General features: G+C 38.9%; 1 protein-coding gene across 2 annotated transcripts in view; it reads left to right on the top strand.

The window, feature by feature from the left end:
- The first annotated feature begins 248 nt into the window (after positions 1-248).
- Positions 249-25,121, top strand: part of ppp2cb (protein phosphatase 2, catalytic subunit, beta isozyme) — a 28,699-nt gene continuing 3,826 nt past the window's right edge. The window contains exons 1-2 of one of the 2 annotated variants that reach the window (XM_067257862.1): positions 249-746; positions 1,485-1,694. In XM_067257862.1, coding sequence (XP_067113963.1) covers positions 645-746; positions 1,485-1,694 — 312 coding nt within the window. In that variant the 5' untranslated portion in view covers positions 249-644. The remainder of the gene's footprint in view (positions 747-1,484; positions 1,695-25,121) is intronic. The other variant, XM_067257863.1, reaches the window with a different exon arrangement.

Here is a 25,121-nt window from a genome sequence, read left to right as displayed (position 1 = left end):
CATCGTTGTGTTTACCCAATTTTACCCAATACAAAAACAAATTAAAATAATTTTCTTTTAACCTTTGCAATGTGGGGGGTCTGAGACAGCCTAGCTGTTAAAAGAAAATGCTTCACTTTGTCTTTGTATGCGGTAAATCTGTCGCAATACGACGGTGGGTCAGAATGACTGATGGGTCAGAATGACCCGAAGATAACACAAGGGTTACGCAGCGAGTTTCCTGTCGAAGGTCGGGCTGGGGTAGAGGCAAATACGCTTGCAGTAACAATGAAACAGAGGCTTCCCTACACCAGCCGTACAGTATTGTGTTAGTTTGTTTACATTAGTTCACACTAATGTACAAATGCTCAGTGGATATTATATGTTATATGTTTAATTCACAGTTTGGTTTGCTTGTTAGATAACAAGTTAGTTTTCTAGTTAGAGAGCGATAGTTATAGCTACGTAGGTTAGGCTAACGTTAGTCTAGTTCGCTTTTAGCTAGCTACTAATAATGATCGAGTCACTAATACAGTGCTACCTCCTTTAACGCTAGCTACGTCGAGCGTTGTGGAGAACATCGTCAATGCTAGCTAGCCTTTTCCTCCGCACCGGGGGGGTAAAATTCGTTTTAATCAAAACCAACATTGCCAAACAGTTTTAAGATGGATGACAAAGTATTTACCAAGGAATTAGATCAGTGGGTCGAACAACTTAACGAATGCAAGCAGCTATCAGAGAATCAAGTGAGAACGCTTTGTGAAAAGGTGAGAACGAATAGTAGAATAGTACAGTAGCTAGCACTTGCTGGTTGCTCGGAGTCTCGTAGTGCAGGTTACTTCACGTTAATTCACGAGCCTAAGAATGTTAGCCTAAGAGCTAGATTACATTTAGTCATTAGATCTAACTGTTTAGCGCACTCATATTCCATTATTATTTGCTAGTAGAAAGCCAAAGATGGCTAGCCAGTTAGTTGTCCATACCATCTTTCAAAATACATTTTTAAATGTGTCAGTCCTAATTTAAGCTAGCCTGCTGTTGACGTGGTGGGCGACCCATATGTAGATAGCTAGTCAATACAATAACTGCCTTAGCAATGAATGTATCCCAGACTAGCTAGCTGCAATGCAGATATACAATATTATACATGCATAAAATGGAGGAGCAGCCTTGTCTAGTATGTGCAGGGAATATGCACAGATTTTGAATGAGGCGTGTCAATTAATTTCAATCAACAATCATATCCATGTCATCCAAGCAGTGGGAGCATTGCTTCGTTCAGCATCCTAAAAAAGTAACTGCCAGCTTACATGTAATTGGCTCATGCAGAAGTGTAGTCTAAAATTAATAAGCAGTATGTACAAAATGCCTGTGAATTACATTCCCTTACATTATTGAATGAAGAGGACAGGAAACATTTATTTTACAATGCTTATTTGGTATATTTTATACTTTACACCTTTTACTATAACTTGTTCACTCCTCTTGTTTCTTTTCTGGTGTAGGCCAAGGAGATCCTGACCAAGGAATCAAATGTCCAGGAAGTGCGCTGTCCGGTCACGGTGTGCGGAGATGTGCACGGCCAGTTCCATGACCTAATGGAGCTTTTCAGAATCGGGGGGAAGTCACCCGACACCAACTACTTGTTCATGGGAGACTATGTGGACAGAGGCTACTACTCGGTGGAAACAGTCACACTGCTTGTAGCATTAAAGGTTAGTGGCTTTTTAAATCAACATCCCAGAGGTCAATGGCTGGTTGAATTCCTAACCAGAGATCTCAGTGTAGTTTTTGTTTTAGGGCAAAGTCCTGCATTATTGTTTGGTTTTCTACAATAACAAAACATTTGTTTCATTTTTTTGCAAGGTTTTGCAGTTGGTTTTGGAAGTTGGCCTTAAAGAGTAAAGCCGGCTTAAGTGGTGAATTTAGACTGAATAAATACCCCGGTGGAGCAAGTATTTCTGACAAGGGATTTCCTGCAGACTGTTAATTGGACCCGTCAATGGAGTCATACCATTGTCTACACACTTCTGCTTTAAAATTATTGTATACAATTTGATTCATTGGGCTAGGTTTAGAACGAGATTGGGTGGAAATGGAAATTAGGGTCAGCCCTTTTAAGTCACCTGAGAACCAGGGGCCTCAAAACAGAAAAATATCATAACTGCTTGTCCTAAAGTTTCAAAGATAGGATCCTATCTTCCTATTACAGAAGCAGTTCATGAACTCATAGCTGAGTACTATCATATCTCAGACCTCCTAGCTTATCTTAACGTAAACAATCCTAACTATAACTGTAAATTTGATTTTTCAATTGGCAGTTGTACAGGAAAATTGTATCTTTGCACTCGATCAAATAAAAGCAAATTTAAGGCTATTTTACTCCTGTTTACTGTTAAATTGCTGCCAGGTATGTGTTCTGCCATTTTTTTCCTGCATTCCAAGTCTGCGATTCTCATCAACAGATGTCACAATGGCTCCCGTTTATGAGTCTTCTGTTATTCAGACAAAGTTAATCTATGAATATATCTAATATGTATAGTTTACATGTGTGTGGTGGCCTGGGGGGGTCCGTGTACCTTGTTGCCATTGGTTTTTCTATTTTGCAACCGTGTTGACAAATGCAAAATAGGGCCGTAATATCTTTGGTCACTTTTAGCACAGAACAGCCGGCTTGTTTTTGGTTGTTTCGTTTTTTGGGGAATAATGAAGTAACCATATAACACAAATGGTATAACGAGCCATTAATCGTTGTTTTGATTATTCCATATCCCTTATGCTGATATCTGCAAAAAATGAAAAATAGGCACGTAATATCGTTTTGTCCATTTCGGATGTCAGAACCGGATTATGGGGAAATGCTTGATATCGTTGTTTTGTTTTATTTTGGAATTACGGAATAACCATATAACACAAACGGTTTAACGAGCCATTTACTCATTTCTTTGATCGGCTGTATTATGCATACTGGCACAAGTGAAAAAGAGAGAGGGGGAGCGATGTGAAACGATTGGGGGTGTTATTACTTCCGAACACCAGAGGGCAGCAACGACTAGCTTTTTTTTCTTCTTCTGTGATCTGTAGGCCTACAATCTTGACGACATAGCAGCAGGTTCTTTAGTAGAAGACACACACCAAACTCTTGGCACATGTTGACCGAGTTTGCTAGTTGCTACTTAGTTAATAAATCTTCAATGAACCCAAGTTTCTTTAATATATATTAGAAACATTACAAGATGGGACTCCAGTGTGTGTTCAAACAAGGCCAAAAGTGCCATACGGTATCAGTTGAAAAAGACAATCACACCCGTGCAAGAAACCCAACCCTCCCTCCCCCCACCTAAATTACCGCTTTCAGCACTGTTGTATGTTTTAAAAAGTGCATTGAGGCAATCATAGTGAGCAAGTTGAGGGCATGTGCGCTACCTTTGCAGTTTACATAGACAGACAACTGACAGAGGCACTGTTGTGGATACTTTTTTCAAAGTTCTGATCATATTCAACGTTGTGTCCTTTGGCAAGGCACTTCACCCTACTTGCCTCGGGGGAATGTCCCTGTATTTACTGTAAGTCGCTCTGGATAAGAGCGTCTGCTAAATGACTAAATGTAATGTAAATGTAATGTAAATATTCTATGTCCAAATTCAACTTCTTCAAAGTCCAAAAACAGCACGGAGCAGCAACGAAAGGGTTCCCAGGAAAATCTGATTTCCTTTGTCAGTGAGCAAATCTTCCCTTTTTATTTATAAAATAACATCATTTTCTCATGTAACTTTTATTCAGTTTGGATTAAATGTAGAGTTAACTTGACCCAAAACATTACATTTATCTATTCCTTTTTGCAAAAGTCCATTGACAATACAATTGTTGTCCTAACATCCATCAATGTACAAAACGTTTTAGTCTACATCAATGCATTCATACCCTGTAACACACAATTTAAAAATGTCCTTTGAAAGAAAATTACTGTTCTGCTTGTGACGATTCATATATTAGCCTACACTTCTGTGCTTAAAGATAGTATACTAGCTTGAGACCACCATAGCTATGGGAATGAGAGTGAATGCAATTAGAGGGGTGGCTGTGTCTACATACAATTGTTCTTGTTGTTTGTTTATAATTTGCATATAAATGTGTACACAACAGTTAGTTCCAACCAAGTAGGTCTACTTTATTTGGACAGGAGGCATTCTATGAGTGCTGACATTTGACAGCTTCAGACAGCAGGAGGGGAGGGGGGGGGGCAGTTACATATTGTTTTTTTCACTGTAGCCTACTGAACCAAACTGAGAGACCATTTAACCCCTGTGTTATCTTCGGGTCATTCTGACCCATCAGTCATTGTGACCCACCGTTGTATTGCGACAACTTTACCGCATACAAAAACAAAGTGAAGCATTTTCTTTTAACCGTTGGGCTGTCTCAGACCCCCCACATTGCAAAGGTTAAAAGAAAATAATTTTTATTTGTTTTTGTATTGGGTAAAATTGGGTAAACACAACGATGGTTCGTTATGAACCTTTGGGTCATGTGACCCGAAGGCAGAACAAGGGTTAGGCAAAAGATCTATGAGGGTGGGAGGCAGTTTGCATCAAAACAGCAGCTCTGGGAAGCTTTTCTGACATCCTGCAAAGAAATTCAAGCAGAAACTCTCAAAAAATTCACAAGTTCAATGGATGCATGAATTGTGAAGGTGATATCAAAGAATGGGTCCTATGTTAACATGTAACTTAAGATTTTTTGTTGTTGATTGAAATAGCTTTTGATTTCAGTAAATATGTTCTCCTAATGCTGCAAATTCAACAAATGATCATTTTCAGTTCTTTACAACCTATAAAATGTTTTGAAACTGTTGTGCATAATAATTTGGAACAGTGCATTTTGAGTTTATTTAAAAAAAAAAAAAACTTATCATTGGGAGGTTCAATAAAATTCAAATTATACCCTAACGGTTGATGACTTGAAAATTATACTGACTGTCCTTTGCATCGACTATTTAGGAAAATCAGAGAAAGATATCATTTGCATAATAATTTGGAACATGGTGTAATTATGAGCAAAATGAGAAAAAATTTATTATACCAAGTACTTTTGTGTCACATACATTAGTGTGTAGACAATGGTATAAGCGCAATTCTTATGTCCCATTATTTTAGAGCTGCAACAATAATTTACAATGGTAGATTGCAAATAAGCTATGTTTTGTAAAGCAGATAAACGTAACTAATAACCATATTTTTGGATGTATTCAAACATGGGTCAAACGAATCATTAGCCGATAAATTACCAATGAAAATCTGTGTGTAAGGCGAATTAGTGGATACTCAAACTATTGTTACTCAGACTATAGTTTGCGATCAGTAGGTCGATTTGAAGGAGCTATTGAAATTGTCTCATACACATTCAAGGGTCTGATAGATCCAGTTATCCTGGCAAAACGGTTATTGTTCTTTATTTATTGACGGCACGGTCCAAGTATTGCAAAAATGAGAGGTGTAATAGTTTGGAACTTCTAAGCTAGGCGCTACGATCTCTGCTTGCTCTCCCATTTATCCAGCTCTCAAATGTTTGCTCCCTGAACAATAAATTGTATTGTGGCGTGTTTCAACACAAAATGGTGCTAAACTCTATGCTAGTTTCTAATTAGGCTACTGCTCATCTCTGGTGGAGCTTATGACTGTCGTGCTAACACTTGTAGTTTAGCTCTCTTGGATCTCTTGTTCTGGACGAAAAAAATAAATTATAGCCTACATTTAGTCCTGGTACGCTAACAGAGCAATCACATCAAAGTTTGTTTACTAACTTTACTAACGGTCTCAACACAAGCTCTTCTCCTGTCTGCCCCCCCAATGATGGAATCAATTCCCCACCTCCATCAGGGACATTGATGGCGGGTCTCCCCACCTTCAAGAAAAGGCTCAAGACGCACTTGTTCCGGGAGTACAATGGCTCTTAGGAATGCTTGGCTGGGCCTGATGTTAGTTTCCTCCAGGATCATAATGACTCGTATTGAGAGACTTGTTGCTCTTGTTGGTTAGTTGTAACGGTTTCAAATTATTGTACTCGCTGTAAAATATTTTACTGTTGATTGTTTTTTCTACAGGTACACTCTTGCACTCTTGTGGGGAGTTTCATGTTGTTCAATTGTAACTTGTTTAACAGCATGCTCTTATGGTTCTTCCCTTTGGCATAATTTTATTTTCACAATGTATGCTTCATGTTTTGGCTGCTCGCAATGTTTGGGGCTATCTCGTTATTATGATCAGTGACCTATGCTCTATTGAAAAGCTCTCTCTTGGAAGTCGCTTTGGATAAAAGCGTCTGCTAAATGCATAAATGTAAATGTAACTACAAGTGTGAACACAGCAGTCATAAGCTCCTTCAGCGATGAGCAGTAGCCTAATTAGAAACTAGCATAGAGTTTTAGCATTTCGTGTTGATGTAAACACACAAGCCACAGTACAATTTTTTGTTCAGGGAGCAAACATTTGAGAGCTGGATAAACGGGAGAGCAAGCAGGGATCGTAGCTTCTAGCTTAGACGTTCCAAACTAATACACTTCTCTCATTTTTGCAATACATGGACTGTGCCCTGTCAATAAAAGGAACTGACTACTTGTATCAAGAAAAACAAAAAATTTATTGCAAGTGTTTTGAAATTGTTTGTTAACATAGTCAAACGGTGCAAAATCAGATTAGGTATGCGCTAATCTGCATAAATACCACAACATATCTAAACATTGGATATAGCCAGGTGAAAATGTCTTGTTGAATCTTGTTGACATATAACAGTAAAAGACTATAGAGGCAAACAAATGTCACCATAAGGGGCAGAGATGTCATTTATAACTTTAACAAGAGCTGTTTCAGTGCTGTGATTAGCACGAAAACCTGACTGAAAGTAATCAAGGCAGTTATTCAGTGTCAAAAATGTGGTTAGCTGATTAAAGAAAATTTTTTCAATAATTTTGCCTACGAATCAGACCCTCCAGGAATTCGCGATGTTGCGATTGCACCAATTCACGAAGAATTCAACGATTCCCCGCAAATTCAGCGCAACGTTGCAATTTTAACCAATCACAGCAATTTTCCCGCAACTTTTACCAGTCATCGTCGTCTCCCACAACTCTCTCCAGTAGGGGTTAAATCCAGTGTTGCGCCTGAACGCGTTCATTGAACGAAAGTTCATGAACTCGTTGATAATTTTGGTGAACATGAACTGAACGTACTGTATTACTGCCTGATGAACAATACTGTGAATGCATTCATTCTGGTGTCTGTGAACTCTTTCACTCTTTTTAATTTCGTTCAATAAGGTGCCAGATTTCTAGAGACTTCCAGGCGAAAAACACATCCGTAACAGTCCTGTATCCAGGGTTGCCCAACCAGTCAATTGCTGCGTGTGCTTTCTTCTACTGTCTATGCCTGGCAAGCGTGAGAGCGCCTAGTTGCCTAGAGGCCGAGAGCAGTATTGCAGACAGATAGAGATTTCAATCTTTTTTGTTAAAAAAAGGGAGATTCCTCCCTTCAATGCATGCAAATGTAAATCCTGGTTGGATAAGGATAAATAATGTGATATGATGAAAATTGGCATGGTCGTAAGGTTATTTAGGGGACCATTTCTCAATGGTTTTATTCTTTGATGAATGTTAGTTAATTACTTAATTTTCAACCAATAACTCAATTAAAATTACAAAGAGGGAAATTCGCAAATTTTTATCGCAACTTTCACTTGCTCCCGCAATTTCATCGCAACAAACACCTAAAAAACGCCGCAACTTTCAACGCAACTTTTTGGAAAAGCTCCTGCAAAATCAGGAATTTTTGCCCGCAACTATCACAAAAAAGGCCTGTGAAATCCTGGGGGGACTGGTAAATTGGATATGGGCCTGTAGTTGTTTAATGTGGAGGCATCCAGGTTATTCTTTTTCAGTAGGGGTTTTACAACAGCTGTTTTCAGGGAGTTAGGGAATGTGCCAGTCTGTAATGATGTATTTATGATTTCAAGCAGATTTGTCGTTATGAGGTAAATGACAGATAAAAAAAAAAAAACTGGTAGGTAGAATATCCAATTCACATGTGGAAGAGTTGAGGTTTTGTATGTTTTTTTCAAGAATTTCAATGTTATGTTACATGCATTCATTCTGTTTGAGTGTTCTCGTAGGGCAATAGGGCAAGTAGTATTCAGCCCATTCACCTTTTCTTGTGTATTTGAATGTTTGTTCTCCCATTGGCTGCTTAAAGTCTTATTGTTGTTGGTAACCATTAGTAACCATCTCTCGGTAAAGCAAGCTAGGTAATGTTCTTTTCTTTTTATCTGGCTCGATATTCCTGTGTAAGCCTAGTGGCACTACGTACCCACCAGCCAGAATCCAGCAGACGTAGCAACAAGATCAGTACCTGCAGCGCTACTCTCGAACACCAGTTGGCTAACCGGACCGAAGTTCCTGCTGCTACCTACAAAAGAAGACACTCCTGCAGAAACATCCTATGACCTCGTAGACCCTGATTTGGATGCAGAAGTTCGAACCCACCTCACAACGTGTACTAACACGAACCTGGGCTCTCAGCGATTCGAAAGGTTCTCTACTTGGCAGTCTCTCATCAGAGCCACAGCCACTCTGATCCACATCATCGAGACTACCAGAGCCAAGACTGCAAAACAGGAGATAAAATCTGAAGGCTGGCATCATTGTCCGAAAGTCCACACATCTGAGAATCTGTCGAAAGCGAAAAAGGTCATCATTGGATGTGTCCAAAGCAAAACATATCAAACTGAGATGTCTAGTCTGAAGCAAGGGAGGGACATTCAGAATGACAGTCCATTGAGGAAGTTGGATCCTTTCCTCGATGACAAGGGATTTCTGAGAATCGGGGCAGACTTCATCATTCAACTCTCACAGCAGAAGAGAAACACCCACTCATCGTCTATGGTTGCAGCCACGTTGGTACTCTACTCATCAACTACTACCACGAGAGGGTCAAGCACCAAGGCCGGGTTTTCACGGACGTTCTCATGGCATCTGGATCGTTGGAGCCAAGAGATGTATCGCAAGACATTTGTACAGGTGTGTGACGTGTAACAAGCTCCGAGGTAAGAAAACCGAGCAAAAACTGGCTGACCTCCCTTCAGATCGGCTAAGCACAGAGCCGCCCTTCACCAATGTAGTTATCGACTTGTTTGGCCCTTGGAGTATATCGACTAGACGCACCCGTGGAGGCGCTGCCAACAGAAAGAGGTGGGCAGTAATTTTCACCTGCCTCAGCGTGCGTGCTGTTCATATAGAGCTAATTGAGGCCATGGACACATTGAGCTTCATAAATGCTCTTCGTCATTTCCTTGCCATCCGGGGTCCAGTGAAGCTGAGCCGCTCCGACTGTGGCACAAATTTCAAGGGAGCCTGCACAGAACTTAAAGTACTCCTGCAAGATGACAAGGGCCCAATGTCTCCAGGTTCCTCAACGAAGAAGGCTGTACATGGATCTTTAATCCGGCCCATTCTTCTCACATAAGTGGTGCGTGGGAGAGGATGATTGGGGTCTCCAGGAGGATTCTGGATTCCATGCTGTCCCAAATCCAACCTTTTCATCTTACCCACAAAGTTCTATCTACAATCATGGCAGAGGTGTCTGCCGTAATCAACGCCAGACCTCTGACCACCATCTCTTCTTACACCTACTATGATCCTTACCCAGAAAATCTGCAGTCCTCCACAACCTCCGGGGTGCTTTGTTGATGCCGATCTACACCGCCAGCAATGGAGAAGAGTCCAGCACTTGGCCAACACCTTTTGGGAGAGGTGGAGGCGCGAGTATCTCTCTACACTCCAGAGTCGCTCCAAGTGGCAAAAGAGCCATCCCAACATCAAGGAAGGAGACCTAGTGCTTCTTCGTGATACTCAGGTGAAGAGGATCCAGTGGCCCATGGCGTTGGTCACGAAGACCTTCGCTGCAAGCGACGGCAAGGTCAGGAAGTTGGAGCTCAGGGTTTCCAGAGGAAGGACTTCCAAGACTTTCCTCCGGCCCATCACTGAAGTGGTGGTCCTCATATCCCATTAGGGTGACATAGACTCTCTCAACTCTGGGGTGTTTAGTCTTTCTTAGTGTTATTGTGTTCAATACCAGGCAGGGAGTGTAATTTTACATGCATTCATTCTGTTTAAATGTTCTCGTAGGGCAATAAGTAGTATTCAGCCCATTCGCCTTTTCTTGTGTATTTGAATGTTTGTTCTCCCATTGGCTGCTTAAAGTCTCATTGTTGTTGGTAACCATTGGTAACCATCTCTCGGTAAAGCAAGCTAGGTAATGTTCTTTTCTTTTTATCTGGCTCGATCTGCCTGTGTAAGCCTTGGCAAAGCTTTGTTTTTTCACACTCTTGGAAATGATTTATGGAAACGCTGTACTTCAATAAACGAACGTACAAGTTAACGTTCATAACGGACTACGCTTCTTCGTAATTGGAGCTACCTAGCGCTACTCCGGTTAATTCAATAGTGTTTAGCTATCTGGTGATGGATGCCTCGCTACGCGCTCAGGGGTCTCATTTATAAAGCTTGCGTACGCTCAAAACGGTACGCCACTTTCCACGCAAAGGTTGTGATTTATAAAAAACTTGACGGGAGAATGTGCGGTCTTCCACGCAATTTCTGACCCGCCCGTAGGCCTACGCACATTTTGGAAAAAGTTGGAATTGGCGACGCAGATGACCGTACTGTAGTCAGACTGCAGAAAGTAAATGTGGGAAGAACGATTACTCGTAATATTTATATATTTTGTTTTCCTCACACACTTTTTTCACTCGATTTCATCATTATCATGAAGATTTAATCCAGCAGTATTATTTTAGCTTGTACTGAGTGATAATTGTTCCATAACAATCAACTCAAATTTTTAATCAAAATTCAGCGCTGTCTCACCATCATATTGTCCACTACCGGAGTGCAGGAGGGGGAAATGCCCGACTGCATGGAATGCAGATAACATCACATATCCTACCTTTAAATAACTGCAGAATACAGTGTATAACTAAATATATTTATTTAATGCATATATCATCATATGTCAAAAATTGGAAATACAGTCGTTAAGCTCCCGTGCAATCGCTACACTCCACGTCATCAGTCCAGACTTTAATAGATTACTGTTCATAACAAAACGCTTTTGTTTTCAAATTGTATCTCGACTTGCGGTATCACTGGCACAGTTGACGCCACTCACACAGTTTTTGTAATTGGTGATCTACCGGCCACCACATTTTCAGAGTTTTCGGGCTCCACTAATAGGCTAACAGTGTCTGAGAAGTTGTCATGCGCTATGATTCACCGTAAAGAACAATCGCATGCCAGGGTCATGATGAGATACTAGATTAGCATTCATGAGGTGCTTTGCATTGACTATTTATGGTAAAAAATGGGCGTGTTCAGGGCGGGGTACAATGCTGATTCACGTACGCACACTTGTGGGTAATCTGTGATTTATAAAGGGAACATTGCGTACAGGTGTGCGTACGCGCGGTTTTATAAATCTGAATTTTTGTGAGCGTACGCCATTTTAGGCTTTTGGGCGTACGTACACTTTTAGTAAAAATCCTACGCACAGTTTTAGAAATGAGACCCCAGGTGCCGGGATATTCAATGTCAATCAAGCTAAATTCAGACATCAAGTTAAGTGCTCCTCTTTTTGTCGCTGGTTGTTCGAGGTTTTGAGTGATTTGCATATGAGATAATATGTTCACTCTGATTTTATACATTTTACCTTTGAAAAAAGATGCAAACTCATTGCATTGGAGACAAGCTCGGTTCCTAATTGTGAAGGGGGATTAGTTAACTTTTCAACTGTTGAAAAAAAGAACTTGAGCATTGTTCATATTCTTGCTGATGATGTTGTTTCGGGGACCTGTAAAATGTGGTATGTGTGTGTAGGATACATGTCTTTTAATTTGATATTTAGCAAAAGTAATGTAAAACAATATGGCAGATGTATTGGCATATTGGTGAATTTACACGTTGCACATATGTGACACCCTCTGGTGAAAAGGGGCCATTGTCGGCAAAGTTCATTTCTCTGAAATGTGAAAATAGTTGAAGATACGCGTATCTGAATGTTGGTAAACCTGGAATTTTCTAGCAGAGAAATCTTCCTTGATAGATTCAAGACCTTGTCACGCCTTCAGACATGGTGTGATTGTTTTTGTGTTAATCATTAGAAGTGCAAAAAAAACTTGATCAAATTCCAGGATCCTGCTTTCTTGACGTATCTTAGATATGGGTGTTTTATCTCCATCCAGCGCATTTGGCCATTTGTTCCCTGCCTTACAAGGCTGTGATTTGCTTTTCTATCAGAAAGGGTTTCCTTGCACAAATATGTAATTGAGAAAGTTACAACCGAAATAAGATTTAAATGAATACCAAAATATGTAGGGTAAATTATGACAGCAATTTCATTTAATTCTATGAAATGCATTTGCTTCACTAAATAGACGTTTGTGTGTACACAGGTAAGCGCAATTCTAATGTTATGATTAGCAGCAACAGTAATTGTAATGGTAAAATGAATTAACCTATGTTTTGTAAAGCATAACAAAGAAATGCATTTCTGAAATATCAAGAGGTATAAATATGTCAAGTTAGTTACAATAAATGAGTATTTTACAACATAGAAAGCTAAATGAAATGTCGGCCTATTCTTGGTGTGGTGAAAGAGATGTGTAAGCATTGGAATGTTGACGATAGACTTGAGTAGACTACGTTGAAGGGAACTTGAGGGACCAAATTCCTTGATTCACTTTGTGATTGATCATTAGAAGGGGGGGTGGGAAATCGCAACTTCCAAACTGCCTGAAAGATGAAGGCTATTCACGGTTTACCAGATCAAACAAAGAAAAATGAATCCTGTGCGCAATGCCTGAGATTAGCCTATTCATTCTATTTAGTCCGTGGATGTAGGCTAAGACGAATTTATGACAAAAATGTAAGCAGAAGGCATTCTTGAAAGTTGACAAAATTACTTGTGAAACAACATATACTTGATTCAGGCAGGAGGATACTTTACTACACATGATACAATACATCATTGTAATACTTGATTTGGCATAATGGTTCTGCTTGCATCGGCTCCCTGCCGCACCCAATGGAGCCACCTTCTCGACATCCGAGCAGAGAGCAGCGACGCATTCTATGAAAGGAAACAGAAACAAGGGTGGAGGCCGGGGAGGCGGAGGCAGCAGGATGACTGACGTCTGTGTCGCACTAGCAATGCATATGCCGGCATACCCTGCTATATACCCCGCCCTATTAGGAAAGTGTGCCCCGACTGCGTGATATGACGAGTTGCTAGTGACGCGCTATGTCTCGTGGCCCCTGCATGAACCAGCTCCGCTTGATTTGAGACCATATCTGCCAATTCACTACTTGGTGATTAGGAGGGGGAACTCCTTTCACATTTTACTGACAAACACAGCCTACATACAAAACATTACATCAGGGTTTCCCGCAGCACTTTTCAGTTCAGGCGTTCTGAACAGTTCTGCCGCTTTAAGTACGTCGCTTTTATTTATAGCGATATCCGCCAATGTCCTGTTTTCTCCCTTCCTTTCCAAACCGTGACCAATGTGAATCTCCCTTCTCTGCAGAACGCATTGGAGGAAAAACCTTTTGCGCTCTTCCGGCAAACCCCACACTACCACCTAAACTAAAAGAAATTCTGCAGGAAACCCTGATTACAGCTATTATAGGCTGATCCGCCATCAATGGAAACTGCGTTAGAAAGATAGCCTACTGAATGGAGTTGGGAAATAGGGGTAGAGTTTGCTTGCTTGTTATGATCAGTGGCGGAACTAGAGTTTTATACATGGGGTGGCCAAGGCTACTTCAGGGGGTCCAGAGTCTTGGGTCACTGTTTTCATTAATATATACAGTATAATCTGGGTATAGTAATAAGTGCTGGAACATCCAAAATATTTTTTGGAAAAAAAGCTCAAGCACCAGGGACTTATAATAGAATTTCTGTGTTACAGAAATAACACAGTGCATAGTTTATTTACAAAACTAAGTACATTTACACACCCCAAAAAACACTGCAATTTGACTTGACAGGTAGCAGAAATCAAGCAGAAAAGGACTTGAAAAATATAAATAACTTGGTGCCCAACCACATTACAAATTTACAGTATAATATTTATGTTCATATATATTATGTTAACTAATAGCAAAGAAAAGTTTTGGAATTGGCCTAAACAAGACCAAATCTGTGTGATAAGAAACCCTTTGGATGTATAATTTTAGAATGTCAGTGTACAAGCTAGTACACAGTGCAGGTATTATTTATTATACCAACTAACACAGATGTAAACACAATGTTAAGCTAAATTGGGAACCGATCTCTCGTCTATCTGATTACCGTATTTTTCGGAAAATAAGTTGCATCGTATATAAGGCGCACCAGAATAAGCACTTTGTGGAATATAAGACGCACTTTGAAAGGAAACAACGTTACCGTTGCGCCGGTTAACGTTGAGTGGACCACTGCTCACGATTGATTACTTGCCATCTAACTAGACAACATTCCCAATCAGGGTGAACACTCAAATGATCTAAAGGCCATAGCATTACACATTTCGGTAACACTTTATAATAAGTCAACGCTTTTTGGCATTTACAAAGTGTTAACTAATAGTTAGTTAATCCTTTATAAAACATTTTGAAACATTAACAATACATTATTAAATAGTTAATAAGCTTATTATTAAATGCTATGTTAATCATTAATAAACACTGTTAAACATTATGGATTTGATTCATAATACAATTCATAAGGTGTTTGATAACTGCATTACCATACTTTATAGACAGCTTGTTAATATAGTTGCAAACCAGTAGTTTATAATCTGTTAATGGTACATGCGCTGGTATAAAAAGCATTAGCAAATGGTGAACAAACCATTTACATTACCTTTACAAAGCATGAGTAAATAACTAACAACATATTTAATTATGTCTTTAATTAATGTACGCCAAGTCGAATACATGATGTACACTAATACTTAGCAGATGTCTTAACAACTATTTTATAAACACTTACTTATGATGCAACTTGTGATTAGTAATGCAAGTTATAAAGCATTTACTAACTGTTAGTTAAGGCTTTTGTGTTATTTATTAAGGTGTTCTTGTCCATTCTCAAACCTCACATTCACAAAGGTATCATAACAACTATTTTATAAACACTTACTAATGATGCAACTTGTGATTAGTAATGCAAGTTATAAAGCATTTACTAACTGTTAGTTAAGGCTTTTGCGTGACCTAATCTAAAGTGTGAACTATCTATGCCTTATTAAACATTTATAAGTTATTTATTAAGGTATTCTTGTCCATTCTCAAACCTCACATTCACAAAGGCTGAACATACGTTTCTCAAAAGGAAACAGACACAACACAATGTGATACACAAAATTACTATTTTATTGAAGTAATGACAGGCATGTGCCTTACTAACTACAGTACTTAGCTCTACTAGCCGAGAGTGACAGCGGTCGATACTTATAACCTCAATTTGATATTTCCCGGCATGACCGAACGGTCGAGGTTAGTAAGTTGTTTATTATATGGCATTTTTAGCTCTTTTCATTTAAAACATGTCGTTTTGTTCAGCTCTACTCAAGTCTTCACACGGTATGTTTCAGGTGTTAGCACCTACTGTACAGTACCTAGCAACCAATCTGAAATCTGAGCAACCAAACCTAGCAATCTGCCTAGCGCTTATCTCTCTGTGTTCACACTTTTCTGCTCTTTTAGAAAGTTAAGAATTTCCTCGTCGCTGTTGATGTCTTCATTGTCATCTGGATAGTAAAACTCCTCGATCTCGCTCATTTTGAAGATGACATCAGCGGAGGGCAATAAGAATACGTATCAGACCGCAGGTCAATACGCGCATAGAATATAAAGACTTAATACGCGGCTGGCATGACTACCCATTAGCCAATCAGAACGCTCCTACTGTTTTGCAATTGAACCAATATGCTGTTCTTATTGGTTCAGAAGACGTTCTCAAAAGAGTTGTTGATATGTTGCCTTGGAGATGTAGTGACGTCACCAGTACAAGTGCCGCTGATTGCTCTGACAAGATGGCGTCTGCTCCAGATTCGCCGTGTTTGATTTGGGATCTTCCCACGTATTGTTGTAGTATATAAGAAACCAAATGTTTACTCTTCGACAGGTCAGCAAACGCTTTGTCGCCTCAATTTGTTAAAACGATTTGTTTGTTTGTAACCCTCGACCTACGGTCTCGGTTAACAAACGTTTTAACAAATCTCTGCTTTCAAAGGCGTTTGCAGACCTGTCGAGGAGTAGCTAAACATTTGCAGTTTATTACAGCCATTTTTTTTAAATAAAATACAGCTTTGGGTAACCAACTTTTATACCAATTCTACTGTATCGCTTCTTAATGGAAATAAAATACTATTTTATTACCCAGGTAAATAAATTAACAGCTATTTCTTCTAAAAAAAACAAAAACACAACATCTATAGGCCTATAGTCTTTCTATAAATGCTTAATAAGGCATAAATAGTTCACACTTTAGATTAGGTCACGCAACATCCTTAACTAACAGTTAGTAAATGCTTTATAACTTGCATTACTAATCAGAAGTTGCATCATTAGTAAGTCTTTATACAATAGTTGTTAAGATATCTGCAAAGCATAGTGTACATCCTGTATTCGACTTGGCATACATAATTTAAAGACATAAGTAAATATGTTGTTAGTTATTTACTCATGCTTTATAAAGGTAATGTAAATGGTTTGTTCACCATTTGCTAATGCTTTCTATACCAGCTCATGTACCATTAACACCTTTTAAACTACTGGTTTGCAACTATATTAACAAGCTGTCTATAAAGTATGATAATGCAGTTATCAAACACCTTATGAATTGTATTATGAATAAAATACATAATTTTTAACAGTGTTTATTAATGATCAACATAGTGTTTAATAATAAGCTTATTAACTATTTAATAATGTATTGTTAATGTTTCAATTTTTTTTATAAAGGATTAACTAACTATTAGTTAACACTTTGTAAATGCCAAAAAGCGTTGACTTATTATAAAGTGTTACCCACATTTCAAAACAGAACGAACACAACTATAGAACTCCAAACAATGCTTATTTAACTAAGCTAATGCCCTTAACAGAGAATGTCTAATATAGAGAGAACTGCCACTCTCGGGAAACTTCCGGGTTCTGAACTGGTTGCAGTTCCACTCTAGTTCCATATGAGGGCGCTAACGATCGAGTGCAGAATTAATGGAGGTCTATGGAGCTATACCCCTCAAAATCCACTTTCCTCAGGATATAATTTTTTGTCTAGTAATTTGAATTCTGAATTCGAAAGGGGAGGCAAAAAAAAAATACACACCGCTGGGTGATAGATTCTTTTAAAGTCGACTTTCTGTTCTAAAAAGCCTTTTAAAATGTAATTGACGTCATACACATTGTACGGCCTGAGATACTGCTTGACGGCAAGCTCTGGTTACTTCCACTTTTCTCTCGAGGCATCGACAACACAGCTGACAGGTTGGGCTCTCCCTGTCAATACACATGCTAGAAAGAGTTTTGGTTTGCCAGTGAGTCAGGTGGCTGAGTGGTTAGGGAGTCGGGCTAGTAATCTGAAGGTTACTGGGTCGATTCCCGGCTGTGCCAAATGACGTTGTGTCCTTGGGCAAGGCACTTCACCCTACTTGCCTCGGGGGGAATGTCCCTGTACTTACTGTAAGTCGCTCTGGATAAGAGCGTCTGCTAAATGATTAAATGTAAATGTTGTTGCTAATGTTGCTAATACTCTGACATTCTGGTTCTGCTTCGGATGCCATCAAGCGGGATCTCTTGTCGTAGTCAGTCCTTCACTAACAGTGCGTGTCCACTGCAGCAACGCGATGCGAGCGACAACACGTTTTCCATTCATTTACAATGGAGCCAGGCGAATCGCTTGCGTGGTGTATTGTGGGTAGCGACGCGACCGAGTTGAAATTTTCTCAACTTTATGCAAATGAGGAGCGATTTTCGCTAGCGATGGCCAATCGGAGTGTTTTCTTGTTTCTCGTAACGTAGCAACCATGGAGAACATTTCTAGCTTTCTAGCTTTCAAGGTGGAGGAGAAACTAATCGTTTGTGTGGCTGTGTACCCAGTCCTGTACGATACATAGCTGTATTCGTACAGAGATGTTAATAAAAAACGATGCATGGCGCAAGGTTGCCGAAGTTGTTGGTGCTTGTACTTTCAAATTCAGTCTAGTCACATTACGTAACTTCGTTCTGTGGTAACTAGCTAGCTAGCCCGGCTGGAACTCCCTATCGTATCGACAGATTAGCAGACTTTGAGTAATATAATAAAACGTTTTTTACACATGTCAACGTTTATGTCTATTAAACAGTTTTGTATTTTGTATACAAGTTGTATTTTGATCGATGTTGCGAGTACGTAAACCCAAGTCTGCACACTTGGCCATGACAACTACAACAGTGACTTTAGAGAACTACATTTTACATTAATCTGTTTGAAACGCCCCCGAGCGTGGTGAACTGTGGGAAGGCGAGCGATGGCAAGCGATTCGCGTCGCCGCAGTGGACACGCACTGTAACCAATCAAAATTCATTAGAAGAATGCTAGCGTGTTATGGGCAACAACGACTTGCCCTGTAAGAAATCGAAAGGACATAAGTACTCGTTCATTCAACTTTCGACCTGTAATCCATGTTGAACATGCAAAAAGTAAAATAAAATCTGAGATTTCTCAACGCCAATCAGGTGAAAGAGACAAATTTTGCCGTTTAGTTCCATAGACTCCCATTCATTCTGCACTCGACCGCGATCACTCCCAGGGTAACTCTGGTGGAACTGCAACAAAATTCGGTACAATGGGGCTTAATAGGGAGTGGCCAGGCTCTCCTTAAACAGGCTCTGCCCTTAATTTAGTAGATTTTCAGCTTGCCGCAGGGCATTCTGGGTACCAAGAGCAATGCACGAGTATAGGCGATCTACAGCATTGTGTAACACACTTCGGTTTTGGATAGTATGTCCAGAAATAAAGCGAAGTCACTTATTTAGTGGCAGAATCCATTGTTATGTCTACAAAATTATTTTAGATATAGTATAAGTTTAGCTAACTTGCAAATCCTGAGGATAGCCTACTGTAGCAGACCTTTCTATGTGACAACGGACAAGGGTGTTTTGTCCCTCGGGAGTTGCCGTAGGCTTGATGCTGAAAGCATTTGTAAAATGCTGTTCGAATAGCGATGCCAAGAAGAGCAGTGGTAAAATACAGGTTATGAAAAGAGACCGCGTCCGTGTCTTATTGTCCACAGGATCATATACAATTAGATCTAAAACAAACTTACAAAGAGCTCGGTTACACTACCAAAGTTGAATTAGTAATGTTGTTAGCGATGCTAGCGTTATTTTTGCTAGAGCTAGCTAAGCCTATAACATTTCACTGGGTCTTGCAGCTGTTGATTAACTGAAATTATTATGAAATGTTATGTTCTACTAGCCATTTGCCTACTTTAGCAAGTCACTGTATTACCAAGCCCTGATAGTGTAACTGAGACTACTGTGTTGCCTAAATAATTCCTCTGTCAAGTAATAAGCCCCTGTTCAAGTGTTGAGCATTAAATTAGCTGCACGGTCTGTAGAGATCTTGAGACAAATCCACTTTTTTGTTCTAAAACCGGATTATAAACTGCTTCGAAATATAAGCCGCACGAGCACAAGAAAACTGTAAAATCGGAGTACAAGCCTACTGACTGTCTCAGTTTGTCTGTTATTGGAGTCGAAGTTCTAACATTAACTTACACAGCTACTGTAGGCTAATCACCTTTCGTAAAAAAAATTCAGGAAACCTAAACCCAATGCAAACCTTAAAACTTACTTCAAATATTATGCCTTTTTCAATCACGTAAAGAGCTTGTGGAGCTGTGGAAATATTCTCTATTCTGCTGTCTGTTCTTATTCTTCTGTATCTCACAACAAACGTCTCTCTTCGATTTGAATAATGCAACGCAGCAAAATAAATTCTTCTTTCAACAAGAGGTCAAATAAGATGTCAATCAGCATCAAATTTCCAGTAGCGAATTAAATTTTGGGGTGGCACCCGGGGTGGCCAATCAGATGTCAGGGGTGTCCAGTGCCACCCCGGACACCCCTCTGTCTCCGCTACTGGTTATGATCACTGTCGATTAGGCTGTCCTTCAAGTTGTTGTAGATAGGCCACCAACTTAATTTATCAAACGCAAATTTCGTTTACACACAGTGCGCTACTACTCAAGCGTAACCCAAGATCCACACTGGGACCAAGTCCCAATGTTACAGTAATAAATAAAACAAAGAATTTCAGAAGAAATTTGACAATTTCCAAACAAGTTACACTTACCTCTCATATTTGCAATAGGCCTACTTGAACTGTGCCCTGACAATAAATGAAAAAAAATCATGTTTAGCCAGGATAACTGAATCTATCAGACCATTGAATGTTTATGTTTAAGTCCCTGTGTGTTTATACTTTTGACTCAGGACGACATGAACCTTGGCAGCTGACAATAGAATGTTGATAATGTAGGGCTAAGCATTTAGAGACCAACTGCAGTCTAACCCTTAATGTGTGTGACATCCTTTATAATAAATGAAATGTTGCTGAATGATTGAAGGGCTAGACAACAATCATTTCTAACGGAATGGTCAGCAACTATCAACACAGAAATGAATGACAGATGGACGAAGGCCACTTCAGTTTCCGACCTTGCCTTGGATGCGTGTAAGAAGTGGCATCTAGCAATCATTAGGGGACCATCAACCCCCAATCCGTGCTATAAGTAGCCTGGGGAAAACCGTCTGCACCGTGATGCAGATCACATCATGCATGACATGACCACAACTCAACAATAATCTTTTTAATTTAGTGATCCTAAACATGTTATTATATTGAGTGACACCAGAGGCCTGTTCCATAAAGCGAGTTTACCAAATAAGCCAGACTTATGTCAGTTAGTCGGACTCATTTGTAGTTCATTCGGTTCCATATAGCTAGCTCAACGTAGTTCGAACTCGGTTACTATGGCAACTTAGGCTGCGAAACTAATCTGGTCCGGGGCAGGCTAACTGTCAGGCTTAGCGTGACTTGGTGCATAACCAGACCTTCCTGTAACACTGACCCAACGGGAAAACGATGATTTACCGCGGATATTCTCATTTTCTTATTCTCATCAGTTCAATCTGTTCAACATTGATAGAAAATCAACTTAAATAGCCTACATAGGCTACAACATTTAGCCTAATGCATTAAACGATGATGAACAATGATTTGATACACACCACGTTAAACGTAGCCTATGGCTAGCCTACAGTAGTTTTTGATTTCAAGTGTTTAGGCATCAGGCATAGGCCTATCTCAATCTAAATTATCCGAGTATAATTATCATAGCTATATAGTTGTTAACAGTCTACAATTGCAAAACAAACCTAAATCCATAGGCTACATCTATATCCTCCATTTTCCCGACACAACCATGTTAAAAAGTTAGGCTACTGGGTAATGTATTGATTAATAGTAGGCTATTTATTTAAAACAATGTAAGAAAAAAAAAAGTAAATTTACATGTGTTTAGAGGGTGTCTGTTTCTTAATCAACGACGTAACTAAAGGTCTAAAAAAGGACCTCGACCTACGTAGCCTATCGTTCACGTCAATCATGGCGTGTCGTTTCATTTTGATGAAGCGATGGATGAGGGAGCTGTCATACTATGCGGCTTAAAGGGAAAGTTCTTTCTGGAAAAAGTCACGTGGCCGTGTGCATTGCTTTTGCTGTGGTGGATTGTATGATCCATGTTTTACCTCTCGGGCTGGTTAAGAATAGGGTGCATGTGCAATTAGCTTGACTACTTAAATCTGACTTGAATTAGTAGGACTGCGTGAGCTGAAATTGGCCTTTATGGAACCGCTTTAGCCCCGCTTGACTTGTTAAGATAATTCAAGTCTGGTTTGGGACTTTAAGTCCAACTTATTTGAGCGGCCTTTATGGAACAGGCCCCTGAACATTTACGTGTAGGCCTGGGTGATGTTGATAAATGAGGGCCTTGTCTAACAATCCAACAATTTTTTACTCTGAAATTCACTCTGAAAACTCCAACGTAGTTTCACTAGTTTAGGTGCTTCTTACCTAAAAATAGTTTTGCCTTTTTTTATTTATATATATTTTTTTGTCATACCTTAGTTATGTTACTGTATTTTTCTTGCACTACGTTAGACAACTTAAAAATAGTGTTGTCATTGATGTTATTGGTTGCATTGTTCTAATGTGTATATAAAAAAAATGGATGCCTCTTAAATGTTTGGTAATTTTTCCCCTGTGGTATCGAAAATGGTATTGAGTATTTTGCTGGGTATCAGTATCGAGTTTGAAATTCTAATATCGTGACAACCCCCATTTGCAATGTTTAGGAGGAATCCGCCATTGTATGGAGGGTTATAGGGGCCAAATCTAAATGTATAAATACATAAATAATGATAAATAGATATAAATATAATATAAATAATAATTGAATTCTTAAATACATGAATATATAATTGTATGATACAATGCTTAAATAAATGACAAATTATATAATTGAATGCCTAATTCACTTTAAAAAGTATCAATTGTAAATTAAATGAGACTTTAAATATATAGATGTTACATGTATTTGTGTGTGTATATATATATTCATTTGTTTACATTTATTTATTTATACTTTAGTATATCCACGGCGTAACTTTCTGCATCAAAATAAATCTGTTATCATCCATCAAAAGTCAGGGGGTGGGTTAAAGCCTCTGATTGGTGGCTTCAATCTACTGCTTTTGCCTCTGGCTCTTCAGTGTTGTCAATTTATCATCTTTCTCGCTTGATCAGGCGACTTTCCAAACCCTCCTGGCAACTTTTATTGTCAAAAGCGACTAGCGACAAATCTAGCGACTTTTTTGAGTGTTGTTGGAGACTCGCTGGTGTTTTGGAGACTCTGACGTGAAAGCACTGATCGTTTTGCAGTACTGTCCTCAAACGAGCACCGGGTGCTGCCGTGAGCTTCTCCGCGTCCCAAAGCACTCACAGACGTTCAGTCTCACAATTATGGAGGATTGTAGGGGCCAAAACTAAATAAATAATTTAATGGTTAAATACTTGGATAAATAAATAATTATATAAGATTAAATAAATGACTAATTATATAATTTAATGCTTAATTGACATACAAAATATATATATTACAAATTAAATGAGACACAAAATATATAAATGTTACATGTATTTGTGTGTATATATATATATATATCTACGTTTTCATGTGTTCACATTTATTTATACTTACATGTATTTATTTATACTTACATTTATCCACGGTGAAACTTGCTGCAGCAAAATAAATCTGTTGTCCCCCGTCACCAAGTCAGGGGGCAGGTTAAATCCTCTGATTGGTGGTTCAACTTGAATCGACTGCTTTTGACTAATTCAAGATGGCAGCACCTAGTGTGGATTCATGAATGAAATATTGCATGCTACAGTCAGAGTCTGTTTAAGGAGAGCCTGGCCACTCCCTATTAAGATTAGTAGCTGAGTAGCTGATTGATTGATACTAGCGTGATAAGACCGATACTTAAGTTTCAAGTTCTGTTCTCTACATTCAGTATCCAACTCCCTTTACATCATAGTGGTTGTGCAAACACTGTCTGACTTGATCAACCTCACTTTGCCCCTCCCCTGCTAGGCTGTGACACAGTGAGAGTTGTTGCCGGCGTGTACGTGCAGTAACACGACTCAGCGGCACACACTAACAGTTTTTTGACAAAACTCTTTGTCCTGTGTTTTATCATGATCATAATTATGAACAATTAATTAAAGGAAAAATCATTTAATGATAATGAAAATTCAAATTTTCATTCAAATTTTCATATTGATGATGCGTATAAATTATGAGGCATTGCTTACCACGACACGAAAGTAGATAAAGCCTGTGGTTGAGCCTGCCTGGTGTGTAATACTGTTCATTCACCAATCAGAGGCTTTAACCCGCCCCCTGACTTGGTGAAGGGGGAAGACAGATTTATTTTGCTGCAGCAAGTTACACTGTGGATAAATGTAAGTATAAATAAATAAATGTAAGTATAAATAAATAAATGTGAACACATGAAAACGTAAATATATATATATATAAACACAAATACATGTGACATTTACATATTTAGTGTCTCATTTAATTTGTAATTTATATATTTTGTATGTCAATTAGGCATTAAATTATATAATTACTCATTTATTTAAGCTTTGTGTTGTATAATTATTTATTTATCCAAGTATTTAACCATTCAATTATTTAATTATTTATGTATTTGTTTATTTAGTTTTGGCCCCTATAATCTTCCATACACAATAGCCTCGAGCAGTAGTCCCAGCTGCAGTCACGGCAGACAGCAGCAGACCCACACACTTCGCATCCAGACTGCAAATGAATCACGCATGCGCTAAGCCACCGTTGTTGCCACCCTGGCTTACAGAGCAAAATAAATACTGTACATTAATATATATAAATGTAAATGTTTCTTCACTGTCACACAAATAAATAATTGATGTAGCCTAATGTGGGTAAAAACAGGCATTAAAGTCATTCAGTTATTTAGAGATTTTATGGCCTTTGTCAATGCCAAAACACCCAACAGAAGAAAATTAATTTGTAGTTCTAAACATATAGGAATGATATCAACCCTAACTGCCAAAAACATTTATGAGACTTCACTATCCTCACAGAGATGGTATAGCAACTACTATTGACCAATCAGAGGCTTTGACCCACCCCCTGACTTTTGATGGATGATGACAGATTAATTTTGCTGCTGCAAGTTACACCGTGGATAAATGAAAGCATAAATAGATTTGAACAAATTAATCCATAAATATATGTAACATTTATGTCTCATTTAGTTGGTAATTATTACATTGTGTATGTCAATTAGGCATTAAATGATAACATTTGTCATTTATTGAAGCATTTATTGAAGCATTGTATTATATAATTATATATATTATATTTATTCATGTATTTAAGCATTTAATTATTTA

The sequence above is a fragment of the Osmerus mordax genome, chromosome 20 (genome assembly GCF_038355195.1).
Source record: "Osmerus mordax isolate fOsmMor3 chromosome 20, fOsmMor3.pri, whole genome shotgun sequence".
Classification (NCBI taxonomy): Eukaryota; Metazoa; Chordata; class Actinopteri; order Osmeriformes; family Osmeridae; genus Osmerus; species Osmerus mordax.
This window is presented reverse-complemented; position numbering and strand designations above follow the sequence as displayed.